Below are 26,863 nucleotides of genomic sequence, written 5' to 3' on the forward strand. Positions count from 1 at the left end.
CCCTTCAAGCGGGCCGCCATTTTAGAAATTAGCAACCACTGCAACGGAATCGAATACGGCGACGTCATAATACGGCCACGACACTATAGCGGCGCCGAGAGCGATGCGTATAAACAATAGTGTGATTTCCCTTTAAGTCATTCAGTGGTTTTAGTTGATTGCGGTTGTTCATATTTGTTTTTCCCTCATAGTTTTGTCATAATTTGTTTTATCCTCTGAATGGTGTCATATTTTTTCATGTCAGAGCCTTTCATAGCGGACTGTTATAAAGTGAAGCCAGTATGGATTTGCTCATTGTAGAAGGATGAATGATGACGTATATAGCTACTTACATGTACATCCATATCATTTTAACTCTGTTGAATAGTTGTTTCATTGAGGAATGACTGTAATATTTTTTCTGTCTATGAAGAAATAACATAAAAAATTTGGTGCACATTGAATAACGCGTGTAGCGGGTTATTTAACAGTGTGCACCACATTTATTTCGAATAGACAGAAAAAATATTACAGTCATTTCTTATAATTTAATTCTAAATTCCATTGTAAACCGTAGAAAACCATGAAAAACGTTGATGATGTCACAGTCACATGACTAAATTATGTCTATGGGATGATAACAAAATAACGTCAGCCAATCAGAAGACGCGTTACATTCTAAATTAAATTATTTGACAATAACACTACACATCTCCTCATCTTTATTAATTAATATTGAACTGGCAAAATGTTTTAATTACAACTATTTCAATGTTTCTATCATCATCTAATCTGATGTAATTACCTGGTGTTGGTAAACTTCTTCTGTCTCTTTCAGCTGAAAAAAACAATAGAATAATTTAGTTTCAAGTTCAAATTCATCACAATTCCTTCAATATTGCACTTTAACTAGTCTTTAAACAGGAATTAAAAGATTATTTTAACTAGAAAACTTACATATCAACAACTGAAGGCACAATTTAGTGTAAGACACAGAACAAATAATGAATACTGATGCTAAACAGTTCATAATTGTGAAATCAATTTTGTTTTCGTAAATTTTGACATCAGGACTTAAGGAAGTGTTCAATGAGGAATAACCTTACCACAAAACAGTAAATATATCACTAAAACAACAGCCATGGTCATATTAACAACGATCACTTTTTAAATACTCACTGGTAAGCATGCCATCTGGTGGTACACACTGGTACCCTAATCCATTAAAGCAGCATTTATCATCAGGTCCAGAACAATCATCATCAGACTTGCAGCCATCGTCTAATAAATCCATCATGGTCCATTGATCAGGACTTGGACAACTTCCTGCTCTGGTTGCTAATGAAAACATCACAAAATTTAAAGGCTATTTGACATTTGTTATATAACTAAATACTTGATTCGTTCCATCAAAATATATTCATATTTCAAAATCTGAGCTCGAGGCATTCAAACAATTTGTTTTGAATCAATAAAACTAGAGGTCAGAAAAAATTGTGTAGTAAAAAACACTATAAATATACACAACTGATTTCTAAATTATCAACTTCTTTAGGGATTAGGAAATCTTCCATGCACAGTCTATATAAGTCAAATGGCCTTTAACTTAACAGTTAATTATCCCACTATTAAAGGATAGATACAAACTGATTTAGATTTTTTTCTTTCCAATATCTGTTTATATTGGAAATTATTATTATACATGTTATAAGGCATTTAAGTTTCAATAAATTGTCAATTAGTCACTAGTAGAGTATTGGACCTTTCTGGTGCTTTTAGTTTATCAAGGTGTATAGGATCTAGGATCAATATAATGCTCATGCAATTTTAGGGGTTTTCACTCTTGATATTTCTGTAATTTGTATTTTTTTTTGTATTTGTATTTTTGTGTTGGTTTTACCTGTCATGTCTATAGATAGAACAAAATTAAGAGTAAAATAAAAGTACTCATCTAATAAATTGAAATTTCAGCATGCTTGTTTGAAAGGCTTGAATTTGTTATATAATGCAGTGCAAAATTATACCTTTTGAGCAATCTGGGTTTCCCCTTACATCTGAATCTTTTATTTTCGTTCCATTTGAATGCACACACCAGCAGATTCCATGTGAATCTAAACACTGTTTCTTCTGAAATTGTCCATCACTATCACACCTATTAAATATAAAATTTGATTTACATTTAAGAATTGATTCTACTTTTTCAGATTTTTAAATGATTGCTCAAAAATTATGTTTTCTGAAATTAACAGTCCTATAATTTGCATTCAAGTTCCTTTATATAATGAAAATATCATTTCTAGTGCATATTATAGTAATAACCATTTTTTCTATCTATTTTATCAAATATTTTTAATTCTAAAGAATTGAATTCTTTAACTTCTCACCCAGGATTCTTTATTTAATAACTCTGTTCTATTTTTAAGTGAGATAATAGCACGATTCTCTTTTTTTCCATTCTTTTCCCATACTAAAAGTATTTACTGAATATAAAATTTAGGAAATATGGATCAATAACAAATGAGTAAATCATACCCATTTAGACCAGTGGACATAGATGTGAACAATTTCAATTCACTGAACAGCCTTCAACAAATGAGCAAAACTCATACCATTTACTGATTTAATGAGCTCTTAAACTTTTAGCCTTGACATGGCAAAATGAGAAATCATTTAAAAGAGAAAACCAACAACCTGTTTGAACATGTTTAAACAACATGTAAACAGTAAATGAAAATCAATTATTATGCAGACATCTGCAATCAAGGGGAACCACTTGATAACAGGCCCAATGCAGGAGGACAATGTGGGTTTAAACAATTATTAGTGAGCTAGGTCACACTTTAAATTTCTTGAAAATGTATTTTTCCAAAATCTATTTCAAAATTTTATTGTCGGGCATTGGGTTTATTCTTGGCCTATTTAATTTTGTTCTAATTATGTTTTTCCATGAAAATTCTTTCAATAAATATCCTGAAATTTATTTTATATAATTCAGCTCTAAAATTATCCAGTGGTATTAACGACAAATCCCTTTGTTTTCCAATATTGCCTTTATAATAACTCTTATAGAAATATGTACTATATATCTTTATGATGGGCAATCTTTGATTATGCTTTTGTTTGGGCTGGTCATTTAAGATCATTTTGAATAGACATCATTCTTGGCCAAAAGAAAGACTTAATTAAATTACCAAAATGAATCTGTATTATTACTTTTACTCTGTTTAATGTAAAATTTCTAGCATGAAAAATATAGAGTGCTTAATTGATAAACCATGCACTGGTACCCTGCATACATACTTTAAACCAAAAATAACAAAGTTCAACATCCTGTCATTTATAAGTACTGATACCCTGCATAATATGCAATATACCATTCTAGATTGAAAACTATAGAAGTTTAACCAGAAAAAAACATTTTTTATATCAAGTCGATCTATATTTGTGGACTTGACAGTTGGACAGGGTAAAAACAATACCTGTATGACCCTTAACATTTTGTTGTGGGGACATCAAAATAGATATTTGGTGCTGTCCTTCTTATCATGCCGCATATAGGGACTGAATGCAAAGCCTGAAACAATTAGACAGCTAAAACATTTGTCTGCTTACCCGGTTTCATGTGTATATTTTCTGTTAAATCTAATTTTTATATTTTCATTCAAGAGAGTGCAAGAATCCTTTTTTTATTCTTTCTTAAACAAGTTAATCACATTTTTTGCTGTTACAAAATTTACCGTATAATTTTTTTGTGTGAAAAATTTATTTAGCTAAATATTGTGTGAATATAAAATAAGTAATAACACTCATTCACAATGCAGACATGAAACACAATTGCAAGGATTATTTAATGTTAAAACTTGAAGAAATTTTGTATCTTTAATAAAAATGTACATGACATTTAATAAATTAAAAAAATAATTGACCCAATTATCATAAAGCACCACTAGTTAATGAAATTATCAAATCATTTCTGTGAATTCAATATCTCACTTATGTTCAACATGCAATTACCTAAATAGAAAAATATCAAGACATACTGTAAATTTCAGAATAATTTGTCTGAAAGAATTAACTTTAATTTGTTTTGTTTTTTAAATACAATCAAAATACAATGATTTTCAAAAAATACCTCTTTTAACACAGTTTTCTAGAAATACTATAATTTATTCATACAGGGTGTGTCACTTCTAAACATAGCTCACTGGGACTTTGCATGCGCAAACCTCAAACATACCTTACTTTTTGAAAATAACGGTATATAAAGGGGACGTGAAGTTAATGTGATCAGATTTAAGCTATAACGCAGGAAATAACAACTAAAGGGAAAAAACTATAAAGCATTATCAACACTAATTTCAACCAGAAAAAACAGTTTAAGGTAAATTTAGACTATTAATTTTGAGACTATTTGTTGTTTATATGCAATATATGCATGGTTGTTAACTTTAATGTCATTAGGTTTCGGTGGAAAAGTTGTCTAACTGGTAATCATACCAGTCACCACATCTTCTTATTTTATATAAACGTTGAATGCTAATAGTTATCAAAGGTACCAGGCTAATAATTTTATACGCCAGACGAGCGTTTCCTCTACATAAGACTCATCAGCTAACATCAAGCCATACAAGGAGATTTGATCATTTAATTCATTGTTTTTTTTTTCCAAATTCATCCACCCAGGTATATCCTTTACTTTCATCAATGACTTGGTTTTGATATCAATTTGATTTCAACACATGCATTCAATTGGCTTTTGGAATGTTTAACAGTATTATTTTAGTTTATTCCTCCACTGCGTGAAAAAAACTGGAGGCTCTAAAGAGCCTGTCCTTCATTGCTAACCTGGATTTCAGTCTAGCAATGGCCCTTCCAACTTTGTACACAAAAATATATATAAATTTATGACTAAAACCTTTTTATTATTGATTAAGTTAATGCCTTATAATTTTTAATAATAAAAAAAAACACACTATAAGCAAAGAAACAGCGCTTTTACTGCTGCTCTCATCTCAATGTCACAATGAGGCCTTCAACACCAAGCAAGACAACTCTCCCAACTCCTCGAAAGTTAGAAACAGACCCTTTAGCACTGGCTTGAGTCTAATTCTTTGAAAAATAATTGTGAAAAACCATTGGTGGCTTTCGTATGATTTTTGCTCTTCTGCGGGATATTTCCCAATTTCCATTCTCAATTTTATTTGTAAGATGTAACACTATCAAATTGGGCCGATAAAAAATGGAACCTACTTGAAAGAAGAATATAACTAAAATTTAAAATAAAATTGTTTCTACTCACAGGTGACGTAACTTTTAACTATGTAGAATATATTTCAGTAATTTTAGGGATAAGATGAAAGGTGAACATAGTGAAGGACTTATGATCCTTGTTCATATGAAATTTAAAGACTGTCAACAAATTGTAATTGTTTGATAAAAATTTGTGAGGGTTCCGCGGAACCCAGTGTCTCGCCTACTTTTGCTGTAAATTGCAGGCTCAACAAAAATGAGGGAAAAAAATCAATAAAAATATTCCACTTGATACTATCTTTTGATTGTAAAAAGGTTCTCTCCAAGTTTGGAAAAAATCCAGGACAGCTTATGAATCTAATAAATGTTTTAAAAACTTTAACTATATGGATGTAATGTTAACTGGAAGAAAAACTAAGTCCATTTATAAGTAAAATACAGATACACAGGTACAAAATATTCACAAAATTTCCTTCTAGATACTAGCTTTTGATCATAAACAAGCTTCTGTCCAAATTTGGTACAAATTAAAAATAGTATAAGAAAGTTATCAAAATTTTTAAAAATTTAACCAGAGTGAATGTGTAATTGTTTCCTGGCAGAAAATCTAAGTCCATTTAAAGTAAAATACGGAAAAAATGGATTCATTGTTTTACAAAATTTACTTCTGGATACTACATGTATCTAATGATCATAAACAAGCTTCTGTCTGAGTTTGGTACAAACCAAGGATTGTTTAAGAAAGTTATTTAAATTTTAAAAACTTTAACCACAGAGTGAATGTAATGTTTTTCCATTTATAAGTAAAATATGGAAAAAATGGAATTTTATTTTCACAAAATTTACTTCTGGATACTATCTTATGATCATAAACAAGCTTCTGTCAAAGTTTGGTAGAAATCCAGTATGGTTTAAGAAAGTTATTAAAATTTCAAAAACTTTAACCACAGAGTGAATATTTGTGGACGCCGCCGACACCGAGGGAATGTAGGTCGCTTAGTCTCGCTTTTTTCGACTAAAGTCGAAGGCTCGACAAAAATGTATATATTCATATAGCTGTTACAATAATATTCTGTGATTGCTTCAGGTTTTATTACATTATTGAACATGTTGAAAGGTCAACTCCTGAACGGTAAAAGTCAAAATCACCATTATTGAACTTGACCTTCGTATAGTTGTCAGTAATAACATATTAAAATTTTAAAAGATTTGGTTGAACGGTTCATGAGTTAATGCACGGACAACATTTGATTGCCGCCCACCGTACATCCCCAAATCAAAAACCAACATTTTTGTCACAAAATCCGGTTAAAAAGTGTGGGGCTTTAAACATCCCCTTGTTTAACACCTCGCTCTGAAGTAATTTTGCAGTACTAAGACCATTTGAAAATTTAATTCTAGTGGTAGTATTTGCATACATTGTTACATAGCAGAAAAAATATTAAAAAGCTTTTTAGGTAAACCTGATTTTAACCTGATTATGTATACTTATATTGTTGTAGGATGGAGGAACCTGTTATAGAACAGATCTATTGTGTAGTCTGTAAAGAGAAGACAAACAACTTACAAACAGATATAATTATAGATCCATCAACTGGAAAAAGAAGAGCTAAAGCATATTGTGAAATATGCAAAAAAGAAAAATCAATGTTCCTAAATTAAATGGAAGTACAAACATTTTGATAAATCAGATAGCAAAATAAACTAGTTAAAACTAGATTGATTTTTTGTTTGGCCTTTTTTTTTAATGCATCAATGAGTCTCATTTCCATATACATGTATATACATGTTTTCCTAGTTTCTTTCAATATCAAATTGTTGAGTTCCTCACATTTTTGAGGTTATCATGGTTATGAATGTGAATATTTCTTGCCTGGTCTGTAGACAACGATTGAATTTGTTTTTCTTCAGTAATAAATTTTATTAATAAAATGAATGTTTGAAGCTATATGTGCAGAGATTTCTTGCTGTGTTGAATACCCATTGGGGGCAGTGGGTTTTTTCTGCTTTTGGGTTGGGTTGCATTGAATTGTCTATTTGAAACATTTCCTGTTTCCATTTTCAATTTTATTGCTAGCATATGATCATTGTCAGATGTATTTGAAACAAGAATGTGTCCCCAGTACACGAATGCCCCACTTGCACTATCATTTTCTATGTTCAGTGGACCGTGAAATTGGGGTAAACCCTCGAATTTGGCATTAAAATTAAAAAGATCATATCATAGGGAACATGTATACTAAGTTTGAAGTCGATTGGACTTCAACTTCATCAAAAACTACCTTGACCAAAAACTTTAACCTGAAGGGGGACAGAGGGACAAACAAACGGACGGACGAACGGACGCACAGACCAGAAAACATAATGCCCCTCTACTATCGTAGGTGGGGCATAATAAGGACAACGAATGAGATGTGGACCATGATAGACAATGAGACAACTAAATTTGAACATTATCATAGTTAAAATGAAGTGGATTTAAGCATCTATAGGTCACCCTACTACATATTACCTTGAGCAACACATATACTCATCTATATAAGGGTCAGACATGACAAAATGGTAACAAAATCAGGCTAATGACTTGTAACAGGTTGTACATATTATAGAATGTTGCAGAGTGAAATATTTTATGAGTGCTCATCTAAAACCCTCCCCTTGAACCTGGGACAGAAGTGTTACTGTGATAACATATGTACATGTACAACAAAAAATAACAAACTGTAAATATCAGTTTGAAAAGACGTCTGACTCATCAATGTGCTGATGGATCATCGTACGATGTAGACGTTGATGTAGATGATTCAAATCTGCATGAAGCAAATAAGCCAAGTGGACGTCACACTCAACTCTAAAACATCAATAAACCAGATAAAAAAAACCCAGACAAAACAAAGAAAGGCTTGACATTAAACATGCTTTGTGAGGTCTATTTTAACCCTCCCCCTATACCTCTAGATAATGTAGAATAAACAAACATCCACAGGCCAAAAAACAAAGTATGCATGTTTACTGTACCCCTACCTACCCTAAAGTTTTTTTGGCTATAAGCACTGTTAAAGTCACAAAGTTGCTCCCATAGACTCAATGTAAAAAAAAATTAAAAAAATCCCTACCTACAATGACCTACCAGCCTACCTACATGTACCTACCCTGGGTTTTTTTCAGCATTTGCATGATTTGACAGTAAACACACCTACTTTTTTGTTTGGCCACACAGTAAAACACTGGTTAAAAGAAATTCAAAATTTTAACATTGAGCTCCATCATGTTTACATGTACAACATGGTATAATTCAGGGAGGATCCTATATTATTTATATGTACAATAAAATTGAGAATAGAAGTATGTATTCACAGATATATGGGTCGTTTTCAAAAAATGTTGAATTTTCAGTACACCCATGCTAACTTTTTTATTTCTAATGGAAATTTCAGTTGTAATGGTTTAAATGAAAGCTTGTCAGATTTGTGATTCAGAACATTAATAATAAACACATCTTACATCTATTTTGTTAAGAATAAACTGCATTTAAGACCCATTTTGGGGGTATTTGTCTGCGTACAGTGTCAGAAAAACACATTTCAAGTGATTTTTTTGCGATTTTCTGATAGGCTTGATATCTGCAAAAGGGACTTTTTAAGAACCTTATATATTACTTTAATGAAAAATCGTAGCTTCTATATTATTGTATGTAACATATTTTTTACAAACTAAATCGAATCTGCGTAGAGAAGGTTCATGTCTTTCCTGTTACCGCTACTTAAATCAGCCGTTAAATTATTCTCCCTATGAATATTGAATCAGTCAGTGTTGATCTCAAAAGTACAAAGTAATCTTTACATTTAAAATGCCTCGTTTCTTGAATGACAGAGTAGAGAAAAGAAATTTCAAGACATTTAGTGAAAAAAATATAGCGTACTTTTTTTCATGTCTATGCTGTTACCACCAATTTTTATTAAATACACCGACAGTATACTTGTAAAAAGTGCAATAACGAGTTGGAAACCAAATTCACAATAGAAAAACTTAATCACTTCACCAAAGGGAGTAGTTATTTCACAACAGCAATCAAAAACGAAGAAATTTGTCTATCCTGTTATGTCTATCCTGTTACTATGGTTGCTATGGTTACAGTATTTCTTGAGTATTGATATAGAAATGTCCATGTTATTGATATATACTCTATTAGGGCGGTCACCAAACTTTTTTTTTATTATTATATATATATATATATATATAACGTCTGAATATTAGAAAAAAAGAAGCTGTGGTATGATTGCCAACGAGACAGCTGTCCACCAGAGACCAAAATGACACATACATTTAATGATTAACAACTATAGGTCACCGTACGGCCTTCAACAATGAGCAAAGCTCATACCGCCCATTAGTCCACATATCTTTCCAACGAGAGCGCTGGATCGTTATGAGTAAAGATACAGCATGTACAGTAACATGTACTACACAATAAATAAATAACATAAGTACGTCTGAACCAGTGACAACATTACGACAAATTATATCCATCGGTTTATTGGTCCGAGTACACAGTTATTTCGTAGTGCATTTCTTAATAATATTTTTACAGTGTGTTGTACTACTTTTGGGACAAATTATATCAAAATTATAGAAAACTTCATCAGCTCTAACTCAAAATATAGACAATTTTATGTTAAGGGGGTCTTGAAATCTTTTGACAGCTTCCGAAGTGCTAATTTTTGACCTTTTTCAGCTGGACCTAATCACTACTTTACATTAATATTTATAACCCAATTTTTTTTACAGTGTCATTTCACCCCCAACTTGCTATATGAGGCATAAAACATGGAGAAATAAATTTGGAAGGGGTATAACAAAATTTGGCAAGTAACACACTGTCCACACTAAGGACTAAAATCAAAGGACGATAACTGTGTACTCGGACCTATTGGCTGAAAACACATTATGTATAAATAATAAATAAATAATTCGTCTGAATATCAGCCAAACAGTGTAAGATCTGTAAATTTGCGGAGTTCTATATTCTGTTCAATAGCAGAATGGCATAGTAACGTCGTGATTGCATTAATGTGCATCAAATTCTTAATTTCAAAGTCTCTATATATAACATGTACATTTGAAAGGGATCAAACAGTAAACACAAATTCGTTTACTCCTGTAAATTTTATATAAAACGGAAAATGTATTGACATAAAATATAGTTTCAAATAAAACAATTTCTAAGACAGTTTTAGAGAAAACACAATTAAACATTAAGAGCTGCATCGGATAAAAATCGACCGAATGAAAGTGCGTGTATATATGTACATGTATGTTAGACTCAATTTAAGACTTTGTTTGATTTTGGAACATTCAAATACGAAAAAGAAGATGAATTTTGGACTGTTAGTAGGGTTCTTATAACAACTCAGTTTTCAAACACTTACAGACTTTCTGTAGATTAACAGATGTATTGATATACATTTGCATAAGATCAATTTCTATCCAACGTACATGTAGCTCAATATTTTGATTTATTTATGTACTTCTTTCTGAAGAATATTAAATTCGCTCTTTCCCCAGAATTATAAATTTTCTTGCATCCTTTTTTTTTATATATATTTTCTGCTCTAATAGGTATATCAACTTTGCATATTTCTTAAACATCCGTTAGATTGACCATTTTCGTTTATTATCAAACAAAAATCTAACTAACAAACGTCGACCGTCGAAACAGAATTGCGTCCATACGGAAACAATTGCATGACGTTATGCATTGTTACGCTTCCTTTGTGACGTTTTCCGTTGGAATTTGAAATCAAGGGCCTATCCCTTGGCACTCAACGGTAGTTTACCAAAAAAAAAACGTGGCACTCTAAGGGTTAAACCATGTCAGCTGTCTAGACAATTGTATCTACAAAAAAAATAGCCAGTTCTGTATTCGTTTAATATCAAGTTCAAATCTCCATGCAGAAATGGACATTTATTTTCTGTGTCCAGTAGCATCGTATATTCTTTCTAGCACAATGTCTGGACATCGGTGGACATGCAACATTGCAAAACCACGTTTACAAATGAAAATCAACACTCAGACTATAGCCATACAGAGTAAAAAAATGAACAAAAGATAAACCTGAGACACAGAAGTACAAACAATAGACCATCAACTCTGAAAACTAAAAGTAAAATTACTAAGAAACATGGATCACACGAAAAACCTCAGCGAAAAACATGCAGGGGCGACATGATGTCAGAGAGTGAAGAGAACTTGCTTCTTGCAAGACACTTTCCGTGAAAACAATTTGATATGAAGGCAATCTTTTGTTTCAGTTTTTTTTTTTTTTTTTAAATCTCCAACATGAGGCATTTGCCTCATTTGCCTCAAATGTAGTTACGGCCCTGTGGTAGTCACACTGTAATAGTTATCTAGATTGTTACAAAAATTATCATGAATCAATACACTGGTAGTTATTTTAATATTAACGTTTTGGAGTATGATAGGCTGTAAGAGTCAGTATGCATGGACACTAATTTCTTCCCATTGTCCTTTTTTTTTTTAATTTCTATTGACAGAACAGAACCTCTAGTGACTGTGCCCTGTTTGATATATTGATAACTGATCTGAGAAATACTTGAATAGGCAATTATCAAGATGATTTTTACAATGAAATATTTAAAATAAGTTTTGAATGTGAACATGGCGAAGAGGGGGGTTGAAATCACGATTAATCTATGTTTCCAATATACCCAAAATAACATGTTGACACCCCTGCCCCCCTTGATAATATGTATTCAGTTGAATACTTGTAAATTATTGTTAAGCCCCTATTAAAGATAATAATGATCTCTCATTTATTTCATTCGTATTTCCCGGCATAAATTTTACCGCGAAACTATGTCATACTTATTTTCACTTTCGGCAAGTTTTGCACAGTTGTTTGTTATGCGTAATGATATTTCATAGTTACAGCATAATACCTTATTGAGATGTTATTAATACATCACAATTCTTTTATATTTATCCTTCTATAATATTTATATTATCCAAAATCCTACATGTCAACTGGAAGGCCATTTTTGTCTACTTTCACATTGGTGTGCACGAACTATTTTTAGAGTGTATTGATTGACCTGTGAACTTGATGACGTTTTCAGAAAATATAGTCAGTTTCAAATTAGTCCTTGGCTGAAACAGCTGATTTTGACAGGAGCAGATAATTTGTTATTAAGGTATTTACCACCTACTGTCATTTATTTAGCACACATTGCAACTTATTTATATTAATTAACTACTGTTATTGATATTATATTTTCTTTAATTTATTTAAACAGATTTTGTGATAATTTCTTTTTTGCAAAGTTTGAACTTTTAAAAATACTGTGACATTTAGAATTGCTATGCTAATTCACAGAATATCTGCCCAACATTCTGGAAAATCAAAGGGTGACAGCAATTTAAAAAATTGAAACCAAAAAAAAAAGAAAAAGATTACTTAAATATCCAACAAGCTAACACACAAAAATAGCTTAAAATATATATTAAGCATTTGTTTTCTTTTTTTAATTACCAAGGATTTGTATGATTGTATAGTGGAACTTATAGATACCCCAAAAAAAACATTGTCAACTGAGGCAAGGATTTGTATAGTTAGAAAAATCTAACTCAGTGGTGAATCCAGGGGGAAGGTTCCGGGGGTTGGAACCCCCCCCCCCCTTTTTTTGGGACAATCAATGCATTTAAATGCGGACATACAATGTATAGTTGGAACCCCCCCCTTTTTCAAATTGCTGGATCTGCCACTGTAACTATACAAATCCTTGACTGAGGCATAAAACAGTCTAAATAATACAATGTGTAAATCACATTTTTTTTTTATCTTTTTCTAAGCATTCACAATTTGTTTTGATCTGACGTCATGACAATGCCTTTTGTTGTATGACGTCAGAGGAGTAAAATAACCACATTTTATTTTTCATGTGAAATCAATGTAATTCAATGCAACCAATGTAATAAATAATATATTAAATAACTTAGATGAAATAGCTCTATCAATTTGAAAATCAGAGGTCTGTTAAAAGAGGGGGTTCAGTATTTCATGAATGGGTTTCAAAATACGATACATTTTTGCTGATAATTTGCAAAGAAGTTTTTTTTTTCTTCACCTGAGTAAGGCTATATAATTAGCAATTCAAATATGAAATAAAAAAATATTCCTTCATGTGCTACATGTACTTCAAGCGACAATTAATTAAGGTAGAAATTTTAGACATTTTCTCAAAATTTGTATTTTTGGCCATTCTATCCTTTGGTAAGACAATTACCTAACTTTTTTGTCCAAAAGATAAACTCGAGCAGATTTTTGTAAAAACATTTGGAAAATATTCTTTACATAAGTTATGATGCTCTAGTTTTGTATACATTCTTTGGAAATAATGAGAATATCAAAGTTGCAGGATATTTCGAAAAAGCATAATTTCTTGCTGTACAATTATCTTATTGTAGTAATTAAACCATTATTTCTGACGTTTTGGCCATTTGGCCATCAGTTTTTATATTATTTTGGTAGACATTTTTTCTTTCACAATCATTAGGATGTTATCATAACAACAAGTATATTTATCTAATAATTAAAAAAAATTGCATCATTTAATGAATAAACCAAACCCTGAGTCTCAATTTTTTTATGGGGGTTCAATTTCCTGCTATTTTCTATTGGGTTCAATGAGATTTAACAATTTTTCCATTTTAAAGGGACATAACTCAAGAAATTGGTATAAGTGACACCACCCAATTTCAATCTTGATCTGTGTTATGTGTAATATTTGATTTAGGCAAACACAAAAGTTAGAGAATGGAAACCAAAAATTCAGCAATTTCTATGTTATTAATGGGGCATAATTCATAATAGATAAAAGTGAATGAAACCACCCAATTTTCAATTTGTTCTGTGTTTTGTGGTAATATTTATAGCATTGTTTTATAACATTTAGTTGAGCCAAGCTTAAGGCTAAGAGAACAGAAACAATCTTTGGGGATGTTTGCAACAGACAAGGGTAACACTTATTATTGCATAGCAATATAATATTTCCCACAGAAAGTAACCAAAAGTTAGCGTGCAATAAATTCTAATATTGCACTAGTGCAATAAATCTTCAAAATTCATGACGTCATCAACAACAAAGTCTTAGTTTAAATCAATTTTAACTTTCAAATATTATATTGTTATACAATAAAAGGGTTATTGCATGAATATTGGGGAATATTCACTCAATATTGTCCCTCGTAGCTGCAAGCTCGTGCAATATAAAATTCTACTCGGGACAATATTCCCCAATATTCATGCAATAACCATATAATACCCCCTTCTCCGTTGGTGTAGGCACAAAAAGTAAGCGATAACAATGAAGAACAGTGGAAATAAGACTACTATTTTTATTATGGTCAGGATAAATTAACGATATTTCCAATGCATTGAATTAAATGTAAAAATATATTGTAGAATGGCTGCTAAAGAAGTAAAAGAAAAGACCTCAGTTGTAGGAGCAAAATCCATCCATTGTTTAAAGTGCAAAAAGAAGACAAAAAGCTTACAAATGGCTATCATGAGGAATCCAGCAACCAAAAGAAGAAGAGTTAAAGCTATCTGTGCAGTTTGCAGTACAAAAAAATCAATGTTCGTCAATAAAAGTTTCAAATGAAGATGACAATGATAGAGTAGAAAGAAGGACATATTTATTTTGTCAATTATATTTAAATATTTATTTACCATTTTAATTAAAGACCGTTGTTTTTTAAATTTGTTTTTAATCATTTGTTATCTTGAGCCGTCACATGTATAGTAATAAAATAAGTGTAAACATGAAAATAAGATCTGGTATGATTGCCAATGAGACAACTTTCCACTAGAGTTGAAATGATGATTCAGTTAACAACTATAGGTTCTTGTAATTTAGTCTTCAGCAATGAGCAAAACCCATATGGCATAGTAAGCTATAAAGGGCCCCAAATAAAGCAATTAATTGTAGCCAACTGTATAACCTTCAACAATTTTGAGAAAAACCCAAATTAGTCTGCGTAAAAGGCCCAGACTTTTCTTGCTGTGTTGAAGACCCATTGGTGGCCTTCAGCTGTTTTCTGCTCTTTGGTCTGGTTGTTGTCTCTTTGACACATTCCCTATTTCCATTCTCAATTATAATTTTACATTTATGATATACATCAACAAATAATTATTAATCTATTAAAAATTAAAACTGTGTTTATTCCTAAATTTTCGGATGCATTTATGACTACCGTAGTGCATTTAAGAACATTGTGAAATCAACAAGAAAAGTCTGCTTGCACATTTTTGTGTGAGGCACAGTATAAGTATATACAAATTATTTATTCTGATATAAACAAAACATTTAATTCCGATGACTACAATTCCCCTAGCAAAGTTGATTATAGTCTTGGATGCAGCTGTCTCATAGTTCTATTCCAATGCTTTTGGTTAGCTATGAGATTAATAGGTGTTGATTGCAGAAGCGTAGCGGGTTATTTTAAAGTGTGCACAGTGCACCACATTTTTTATGTTATTTCAAATAGACAGAACAAATATTTTAGTCATTTCTTATAAATTAATTCTAAGTTCCATTCAAACCGTAGTAAACCATGAAAAAACGTTGATGATGTCACAGTCACATAACAAAATTATGTCTATGAGCTGATAAACAAAACAACGTCAGCTAATCAGAAGACACTTTTTATCCAAAATTAAATTGTTGTCAATTTTAAACAATACACAGTTCTTTTGATGTCTTTTTGCTTTTGTTGTCAATTCGTGTTGTTTATAGGTTGGTTTGAGCAAATCAAAAATTGCTGGATTTCCTCTTTTTGGTAATGAATGACACAATTTTATTCTGACATTCACATAGTACTGTGATGGTGTATTTTATCCAGCATTTCTTATCAGCATGTTATTGCATCAATAAAGAGTATAGCAGAAATAAAAATTGAGAATAGAAATGGGGAATGTGTCAAAGCGACAACAACCCGACCATAGAGCAGACAACAGCCGAAGGCCACCAATGGGACTTAGACAATAAGTATGCTTGTGTAAAATGGATTCGATATCAAAAGTATGAAGTCTTTGTCACACATCATTGTAAATATAACGGAATTTGATGAGACTGTCATACAAAGTGAGAGGTTTAGCGCTATAAAACCAGGTTTTATCCACCATTTTCTACATTTGAAAATGCCTGTACCAAGTCAGGAATATGGCAGTTGTTGTCCATTCATTTTTGATGTGTTTTTTCATTTGATTTTGCCATGTGATTATGAACTTTCCAATTTGATTTTACTTTGAGTTCAGTATTTTTGTGATTATACTTTTTTCTTGATGTCCCAACTGTTACACTGATTGTGTTTTGTCAGAAAGACTAAAAAAAAATAGAAACGAGATGAAAAATTATGTCTGGCACCAGAGTTCAATGATGTGGATATTTTTGTTTTTATATCAACAATGAGAAAAACCTAATTTTTACTGTATATATTGGGCTTGGCTATTAACTCAAAGGCACAAACTATAAACTAACATAAAAACAGTAGACACAAAGCACAGATATAAGAGTACAATCTCCAGCGCAGAGTTCATATCCGTTCCAAAGAAAACAAGAAAATGCGACGTCATAAATTGAATTTTTACCAATGAAAACTGAGATCAAACGATCCACACGTTGATTAAAGAAAAATAATCAACATGTCAGGCAAGGGATAAATCGTGAAAGAATTAAAGTAAGTTTTATTCAGTACATATCCAAAGGATTTAATATAACGACAATCTGAGAAACGGATTTCCTGTGTCAATGCCAAAATATATTAAATAAGTTGAAAAAAATACAGTGGAAACTTTAATATTTATTTGGAAAAGAATTTGATATTTACCATCTTTTTACAAATTTTCAAACTATAAAAATAAGAACATGTGGTAGATTGCCAACGAGACAACTCTCCACAAGAGACTGAATGACACAGAAATTATTAACTATAGCTAGGTCACCATACAGACTTCATACACAGTTTTCTGACAAGAAAGTTTTCTATTTTAACATGTATTTTGTTTCAGAGACTCAATCAAAATTAGACTGCCTAGTTCTAATTGAGTTACCCTCTTTAAATAAAGAAATTATTATTATTATGGATTCTAATATGTTCTTTCGTTTTGGAAAAAAACAGACCTATTGTGATTGCCCGGACGTCACATTTGAAATTACAATGTCAGAGATCAATGACATTATGTTGGTCTTCCTCGCACAGAAATTAAATATAATCATTCTTGGATGACTACCTTTTCCTGTTCCATTAAAATACATCCGGATGGTTGTCCACAGTGAATACTTCTAGCATGTGCAATAAAAAGATGGCATTTGTATGAACAAAAGGGAACTGAGTGGAAAAAAACACCCTTCTACAAGGGACAGACTTAGCACCCAAATTAAAACTCTCACATACTGTAATTTCAGAAATTATTGCATGCATTTAGGGACTTATCATTCTTTATCTAGGAGGGTGGGCTGGTCAAATATAAAGTTTTTTTTTCTTTATGAATTCTTTATAAATCAAAAGTGGGGGAATCAATATTTTTTTGCACATGGAAATATGTAGTTTACATACTTCAAGAGACATAATGTGCAAAAGAATATCACTAAAGTCTAATCGAAATATATGTTTAACACTACTCATATACAATTAAGTAAGACATCACAAGACTTTGGTGATGTAGGAAATTGCCATTTTGTGTCATATTGTCCCATATAAAATACACAGGTGCTTCATAACCCTTATAATTCAGTCGTTATATTTCGCTCACTTCGATCACTAACAAGCATTACTGCCAAGTTTTGTTATGATCAGCTTCATAATTTGAGAGAAATTATGTAGGATTTGAAACGAAATCTACAGCAATTTGTGCAAAATTTGTTTAAAAATTCAAATTACGCCACATCATGAAAGAATATGGTAAAGAAAAATAAATCCTCCAATAAATGATAAGATATTCATCTAATCTGCATACAAACAGTTAAAAATTGTTGCAAAAGATGATTCTGAGATGACGAACACCACTAATGTATCTTTTTTTTTTTCAATACAAGATTCCTTTGGGTTCATTATCCCATTATAGGAAATTACAAAAAAAAAGTCAGAAAAAGCTTCTCAAAGCAGCTAACTTGCTCTACCTTCTAATATTCATGGAAGAGTTCTATTTCAAGACAATTTTCCCTCAAATATGTTTTTGGACTCAATCCAATGTTTCATGAATACCCTTCGAATGACATTGTCTACAAATTTTACCATTTTTATATAAATAGTTTTCCTAGTGGTACAATATCTTATTTGAAAGGTGGTAGATTTCTTGAGAGACTCAAATTGTGGGTACTGGACTGGAATCCTGTAAATGGGATCCTATTCCATATACAGAGAGCTACCCCCAAGATAATTTCTCATTTTACCAGTATTCTCTGTGAAAAATCACAACATAGAGTTATTTCCCCTTGCATGTACTATAATCTTGTTCTTGTCTGATTAGCATAGATAAAACATTTTTACCAATTTCAATTTCTAGAAGAGAGCAACATGCAAATTCTTAAGAGTGTTATAGTGAAACTGTGAAACCCTAACAGCAGTCCTGTTGATAAAAATTTACCTTGGCAAAAATATGGCTGAACATATTTCATTATCTCTCTGTGCAAATAACTGAAGTGCTGCCAGTCTTAATTGTTTCTGGCATGGTCTCAATGGTTTTTCTACAAAACATAAAGACAAATCATATAGTGATATACTTTTTATTCTTATTTCGAAGTAGTGGATCATAGTTGAACATCTCAAATTTGGCAAGATCAGCTTTGCCTTATTACCTAAAAATGTAATTATGCACAAAATCTAATATTACACAATATTGCATTTATGACTTCTACAAATAATACACAACATCTCAGTTTACACATGTTCATTCTAAATGCCACAACTAATTGCAATGAATACAAGAAAACTGGCAACCAAAACCAGATGCTTCTCTACTAATCTCAGGACGCAGCTGTATACGACCGCAGAGGTCGAACCCTGAATAGTTGCAGGGGCGGATTTAGGCGAGGGCGTGGCTGGCGTGCACCCCCCTAAAATTTGCAAAGCATGGGTTGTCCGCATGTAATAAGTATCTGAAGAGACGACGAAAGATAGCCTAATGTCATTGCATACAATCTATTTTAACATTCAAACAAGTATTACTATATAAAACAGTAATTTAACAGAAGTATTTAACGTGATTACTAATCAACTGACCTATTGTTTATTTAAGTTCTATGAACATGTTACACTTCAAAGGAAGGTGTCAAACGCGGTACTGCGTTTGATCACAAATATCATAGGCTTTCAGCAGTTAGAATAAAACAATTGTGACATTGTAGTTGCAGTTGCAGTTTTAATAAACAATTTCTTTGATAATGGAAGTTCAAAAACATCCCTACATCACTTTCCCACGAAGAAGGTGGAAGTGCCCTACCAGCTATTTGGGTTATTTCATCATGGCACGACCAAGAAAGCAGTCTTAGTTAGATTCTTTCTTAGGAAAGATAAAGATTATGGTTCAAGCGAGAGGTTAGTTTGTTAATTTGACTCATTATTTAATATCTCTGTGACAATATATGTTTCTCACTTGCAACATATAAATTGTGCCGAAGCATGCATAAACAGTCAAGGACCAAACCCGTAGATACTACAGTATTACATGGGATCCCAAGAAAATAAGCACAATTTTTTAAGGATCTCATTTTGATTTTAATGGTTAGCGGCCAATTTTTTTTTACAGTATGTAAAAAGTCTAGCACCACCTCCGAAAAAATAGAACTAAAATAAAAACACGTATTATGAATTGACAAATAAATTGTACCAGTTATAATTTTGGTTTTCAAAATCTTATATTGGTCAGATGAGCTATCGTCCTTTGCTCCGTCTCACTTTGCGTCTGTCGGTCCGCCTGTCTACATGGTCTATCTGTCAACTCTTCACATTTCCTTCGTCTTAACCAAGAAATTGAAGTTTGGCAGGGCTAGTGGTTATGGAGAGTTAAAGTAATTTTAAAGTTAACCGATTTAATTCCACATTATTGAAACCATGTACAGTTGGCTTAGACACACTGACTTTGTGCAAAACAAGAGATAATTATTTTTGTGAAAATCCTGTATCTCTTTAGATTGCAACTGCCGGCCGTGTAAGGGCTGTAAACGTTTAAAACATTTTCCACCGAATATATTGGAATAATTATAGTAATGTAGCACCAGTTTTCCAAGCAACCATTGACATAAAATTCGTTTAATTTTTTTATATGGAGAATCAGTTAGCACCAGTTTTCCCAGCAACCATTGACATAAAATTCGTTTAATTTTTTTATATTGAGAATCAGTTTGTGTACTCAGAATTGTTTCTATTCTACTTTTGTTCAGTCCCGTTTTCTGGTAAATATATAGAGGTAGTCACTCAATGAACAGAAACTAATAGATTTTTTTGTTAATTATGGTTAAATGTAGATTGTCATTTAAATTATGCGGTTTTAGATTGAAACTTTAATTTCTCGCTCATTTTACCACAAATGTTTCTCGCCACACTTCGCTTGGCAAGATATCTATCTACATTGCACCCACTCTAGAAGAATATTTCAATAACTTTGATTATTTTAACCTCAAAAAATTTTATTCTGCCCCCCCCCCCCCCCTAACGTCAAATCCTGTATCCGCCCCTGAGTTGGGCCAAGTATGGACACAACATTCAAGCTTGTTACAGCTCTGAATTGGGATTGTGATTAAACAGTTGACACAGCAAAAGTTTCTGACACAGAATGAATGTGGTCTAATGAACCTAATTTTTTTTTTTTGCTTTTGAGCAGTACACATTGCTGTTGAATATTAATCCCCTCAAAAAGAATTTGCAAAAATACCTACTCATTTTAGTTCATCATAAAATATCAAAATATAAAATGACATAAAGTCATAGTTAAACTTATTAATTAAAAGTAACTTCTAACATGTCTAAATATAAATTTACAGCTTATCATCTCAAGACAATCATCATTTTTTAATTCATAATTTTCAAGCAGTGTAAGGGAGGTAATCAATATATATAACAGTATTCTTTAAATGGAATTGGCTTACCTCCCTTACACTGCTTTTAAATTGTCTGAATTGTCTTTTCACCAGAAAACCCCTTGTTTTCCCCCTTTTTTGCCCCTTATTGCTAACTGATTTGAGCTATAACCCCCCATAACCATCCCTTTGTAGTATGGAAACTTGTGGTATAGTTTCAGAGAGGCTTATACACTTAAACACAAGTTATTGACTGGAAACTACAAAAATATTTATTTTGCCCCTTATTGCTAACTGATTTGAGCCATAACCCCCCATAACTATCCCTTTGTAGTATGGAAACTTGTGGTATAGTTTCAGAGAGGCTTATACACTTAAACACAAGTTATTGACTGGAAACTACAAAAATATTTATTTTGGCCCCAAATTCCTAAACTGTTGGGACCATAACCCCAAAATTTAATCCAAACCTTCTATATTTTGGTATAGTTTCAGAGCAATTGAAATACTTATACACAAGTTGATATCCTGAAATAGAAAAAAATGCTTGTTTTTGGCCCCTTTAGGTCCCCATATTCTAAAACGGTTGGAACCTTCAAACCTAAAATCAATCCCAGCCTTCCTTTTGTGGTATTGAACCTTCTTATTACATTTTATAGAGATCTATTCACTTTAACAAAATTTATTGTCTGGACAAGTTATTGACTGGAAACTACAAAAATACTTATTTGGGCCCCTTTTTTGGCCCAAAATTCCTACACTGTTTTGACCATAACCCCAAAATTCAGTTCAAACCTTCTACCTGTGGTATAAAACATTGTGGTACAATTTCAGAGCAATTGAAAAACTTATACACAAAATGATATCCTGAAAGTAGAAAAATGCTTGTTTTTGGCCCCTTTTGGGCCCCTTATTCCAAAACGGTTGGGACCAACATCCCCAAAATCATTTTTTTGTGGTATTGAACTTTCTTATTAAATTTCATAGATATTGATTCACTTAAACTAAAGTTATTGTCCGGAAACCAATGTGTCTTAGGACGACGCAAACAACGACAACATAATAATATTACCATTATACGAACGCCAAAATTTTTTTTTTATATAATTACTCTTAATAACTACAAAAGCGAAAGTCACTAATTAGTATGTGGATGTTTTGACAACTTTTTCTAATCACCTTATTGTCCTACCATGCAATATTTATAGATTAATGTTGTTTTTTCTAACAAAAGGGTGTCCTTCAGATACAACCTCAATGAAGGGGGACAGGCCCAAGATGAGATGTAGCCTAAAAACATCCTGGAGTTTGAAAGACCATTGATAATCTGTTTATATCTGTTTTCCTAGTCAAAAATGTTAGGCTCATGGTGACATTATAATTCTTTTTTTCTGGACTGATAGAAAATATGCTGTTGTCAACAAACATTAGATAATAGCAATAATTTTCTATCTTCAGCCAGTAGCATGATTATCACAAAAAAGATCATACAAAAAATACAAAAAATAGAAATAAGATTGAACAAGTGAAACTGCGAGCTACTGCTCACTGATGATACCCCCGCCGCAAGTGGATAATATTAATAGTGTAAAAATATGCAAGTGTTCGGTAAACAGGAAGTTGTCGAGTGATGAATCTGAAAACACATCACACGGTATAGCTGACTTATATAAATCCTGAAACCAAATTTCAGAAATCCTTGTATTGTAGTTCCTGAGAAAAATGTGACGAAAATTTTCAACTTGGATATCATGTGTAAAATCATACAAGTTTTTTCGGTAAACAGGAAGTTGTCAAGTGATGAATCTGAAAATGCATCACACGGTATAGCTTACTTATATAAATCCTGAAACCAAATTTCAGAAATCCTTGTATTGTAGTTCCTGAGAAAAATGTGACGAAAATTTTCAAGTTGGCTATCATGTGTAAAATCATACAAGTGTTAGGTAAACAGGAAGTTGTCGAGTGATGAATCTGAAAACGCATCACACGGTATAGCTGACTTATATAAATCCTGAAACCAAATTTCAGAAATCCTTGTATTGTAGTTCCTGAGAAAAATGTGACGAAAATTTTCAACTTGGATATCATGTGTAAAATCATACAAGTTTTTTCGGTAAACAGGAAGTTGTCAAGTGATGAATCTGAAAACGCATCACACGGTATGGCTGACATATATAAATGTTGATACCAAATTACAGAAAGGGTGGATGTGTAGTTCCTGAGAAAAATGTGACGAAAGTTTCATGGGACAGACTGACTGACGGACGGACTGACGGACGGACGGACAGACAGAGGTAAAACAGTATACCCCCCCTTTTTTAAAGCGGGGGTATAATTATAAATATTTTGAATGGTCAATATTTCATGGAACAAGAGGAACCGATTTCTCTTAAAGAAAAGATGATATCTCTTAAAGAAAAGTTAACTAAGCAACATTAAGTCACCATTGATAAATGGCGATATTATATTATTTACAATTCTAAATTGCCATACTTGGACCAATAGTCAGAAAAATACATCATTTACTTTGAGAATTGAATTGTTAGTTTATCTCAAGTTCTTTCAATACCTAAAGTTGGTCTATAAAACTTAAATTTTAAGTCTATTACATTGTCACAATGTTACCTTACTCTCTTGTACATTATTTTGTAATTGAATAAATATTTTTGAAAGTTTGGATACATTAGATTCAAAAGAAAATTCATAAATACAGAGGTCTGGGAAACAATGGCCTCCAGCAGATCGGAATTAAAGTTCACACACTGGGAACATGCCACTAAAACTCATCCCAGCCCTCGCATTAAATTAAGTACTTGCTTCTGGCATGTACTAATTAATATTATGTACTTAAAAATTAAATGTCCTAGAACTCATTTAAATAGCATAATTTTAAAGAAAAAGAAAAATTCATGCCATTTTTTCACCATTTAATTCAGTGATAATTCACAATATTTGAAAAAAAACTTACAGTATATACTAAAAATCTAATAAATTGGACTTTTAAAACTTCAATGGTTAAGTCATACTTTGACAATTAAGAACTAATTTGAACTTGAGCATAACAAGAATGTATCCCAAGTACACAAATGCCCCATCCAGACTATCATTTCTATGTTCAGTAGACCCTGAATTTGGATTAAATCTCTAATTTGGCATTAATATTAGAAAGATCATATCATAGTGAACATGTTTACTAAGTTTCAAGTTGATTGGACTTCAACTTCATCAAAAACTACCTTGACCAAAAACTTAAACCTGAAGCGGGACAGATGGACGAAGAGACTAATAAACAAACAGACGGACGCACAGACCAGAAAACATAATGCCCAAATGGGGCATAAAAATCATGTCAGGTTTTACTCATTCCAATTACATCATTTATTTAGAAATTGGTATCTTAATTTTTTATTGTAGCTTTACCTGGATTGGTACAAACAGATCCACATCCACTTGGACAACAGAGTTGTTCCCCCTGACAAACTTGATCTTTTCCACATCTTATACTGTCCTGAATGTCAAAACATAAACCTACAGGCATGTTCTCAACTGACGGACAAGAACCACTACTGGTCGTTAATGGTTCTGAAATACAAAACATAAACCTACAGGCATGTTCTCAACTGATGGACAAAACCACTCCTAGTTTTTAATGGTGCTGAAATACAAAACACAAACCTACAGGCATGTTCTCAATTGATAAACAAGAACCGCTACTGGTCGTAAATGGTTCTGAAATACAAAACATAAACTTACAGGCATGTTCTGAACTGATGGACAAGAACCACTACTGGTCGTTAATGATGCTGAAATATAAGACATAAACCTACAGGCATGTTCTGAACTGATGGACAAGAACCACTACTGGTCGTTAATGGTACTGAAATATAATACATAAATTATAAGCATGTTCTCAACTGATGGACAAGAACCACTACTGGTCGTAAATGATGCTGAAATATAAGACATAAACCTACAGGCATGTTCTGAACTGATGGACAAGAACCACTACTGGTCGTAAATGGTACTGGAAAACAAATATAAACCTACAGGCATGTTCTCACATGACAGACAACAACCACTACTGGTCGTTAATGGTGCTGAAATACAAAATATAGATCTACAGGGATGTTCTCAACTGATGGACAAGAACCCCAACTGGTTGTAAATGGTACAGTCGGTACTGAAATTACAAGACATAAATTATAAGCATGTTCTCTACTGTTGGACAAGAACCACTACTGGTCAAAAATGGTGCTGAAATACAAAATATAAATCTACAGGGATGTTCTCAACTGATGGACAAGAACCCCAACTGGTTGTTAATTGTACAGTCGGTACTGAAATTACAAAACATAAACTATAAGCATGTTCTCTACTAAAAAAATTGAGAATGGAAAGTGGGAATGTGTCAAAGAGACAACAACCCGACCACAGAGCAGAAAGCACCCGAAGGTCATCAATTGGTCTTCAACTAAGAGCCTGTTTCAGCTGGCCCTAAAAACCAAAAATTAAAGTTACCAAAGGACGTAGTACATTACTCATTTTCAACTCAAAACAAAGATTCCCCATTTTGGGATGAATTTTCAGCTCTCCCTTGACACCATTTGCGAGTATGGTCATGAGAAAACGATGGTAGTCCGTCGGAAGGGGCAATAAATGGCTGACCTGTGTTAAGAGAGAGCCATATCTCTTGCAAGTAAAAGACACCCTTGTAGATTTCGAAAAAGAGCAGGCTAATGCCGCTAGAAGGCACCACTCGCAGCCGCAAAGTGGAAAAGGATTAATATAACTTAAGTTGCAAAACTTTTTCCCAATCCTCTATAAATAAATATGTTTAAACTAAACTTAAAACAAAAGTTAAACAATGAAAAAGAAGATTAACTGTTGACAGAGATATGTCTTGCCTGTCAGCAGAAAATTCAGACAAGCGAATGGACAGCAAAAAATTGTTTTTTGCTCTTTGGTTGAGTTGTTGTCTCTTTGACATATCCTCCATTTTCATTCTCAAATTTATTAATCAAAAGTCACTGGACCATGACATAACGGGTAGAACCTCGAAATAGTCATCAAACTGATGTGATAGTATTACAACGTTAACTTTACAGAAAATATCATTGTTAAAAGTGAGGCAGAAAAATTACCAGTTATTGGCATTCCCAAAAGAGCAGTACCTATATCCTGCCTTCCATGACTTTTGTTTGAGGAGAGACAATTTTTTTCTCTCTAGATTTTAGTAATGTTGTAGTGCATTTCTAGACTTGTTCAGTATGTCATGTATGATGCAATTTAATCTTATTCATCAGACTGATAATTATGAGAAGTTATAATCAGGAATTAGCATATAGGGTATACTGGTAACCATCAAATAATACAATACAATAAAGAAGTCATGTGATATTGTCAAATATGTGTCATTTTCTCAAGATTACATGGATCATCTGTCGTCTGCCAGGTCACTATAAATTTTATTCAAAAGAGCGTGTATTTTTGCTGGGTTTTTTTTTAGAAAAAAATTGCTTCATGTAATGTTGTC

The 26,863-nt window shown here is 32.2% G+C and overlaps 1 protein-coding gene and 2 long non-coding RNA genes across 5 annotated transcripts in view; 2 read left to right on the forward strand and 1 right to left on the reverse strand.

Annotated features, from left to right (window-relative positions):
- Nucleotides 1–26,863, reverse strand: part of LOC139512043 (uncharacterized) — a 74,954-nt gene that overhangs the window by 37,886 nt on the left and 10,205 nt on the right. For 2 of the 3 annotated variants that reach the window (XM_071299358.1, XM_071299359.1), the window contains exons 4-8: nucleotides 24,751–24,912; nucleotides 18,897–18,996; nucleotides 2,004–2,131; nucleotides 1,159–1,317; nucleotides 785–817 (exon numbers count right to left, since the gene is read on the reverse strand). In XM_071299358.1, the coding sequence (XP_071155459.1) occupies nucleotides 785–817; nucleotides 1,159–1,317; nucleotides 2,004–2,131; nucleotides 18,897–18,996; nucleotides 24,751–24,912 (582 nt within the window). Of the gene's footprint in view, nucleotides 1–784; nucleotides 818–1,158; nucleotides 1,318–2,003; nucleotides 2,132–12,189; nucleotides 12,315–18,896; nucleotides 18,997–24,750; nucleotides 24,913–26,863 lie in introns of those variants that run through there. The other variant, XM_071299361.1, reaches the window with a different exon arrangement.
- On the forward strand, nucleotides 4,246–6,948 carry LOC139512045 (uncharacterized). Its single transcript, XR_011662148.1, has 2 exons — nucleotides 4,246–4,360; nucleotides 6,732–6,948. It is a non-coding gene; the product is annotated as an uncharacterized lncRNA (long non-coding RNA).
- LOC139512044 (uncharacterized) lies at nucleotides 12,336–15,008 on the forward strand. The gene is made up of 2 exons (XR_011662147.1): nucleotides 12,336–12,441; nucleotides 14,712–15,008. It is a non-coding gene; the product is annotated as an uncharacterized lncRNA (long non-coding RNA).

This window comes from Mytilus edulis, chromosome 2 (assembly GCF_963676685.1).
Source record: "Mytilus edulis chromosome 2, xbMytEdul2.2, whole genome shotgun sequence".
Classification (NCBI taxonomy): Eukaryota; Metazoa; Mollusca; class Bivalvia; order Mytilida; family Mytilidae; genus Mytilus; species Mytilus edulis.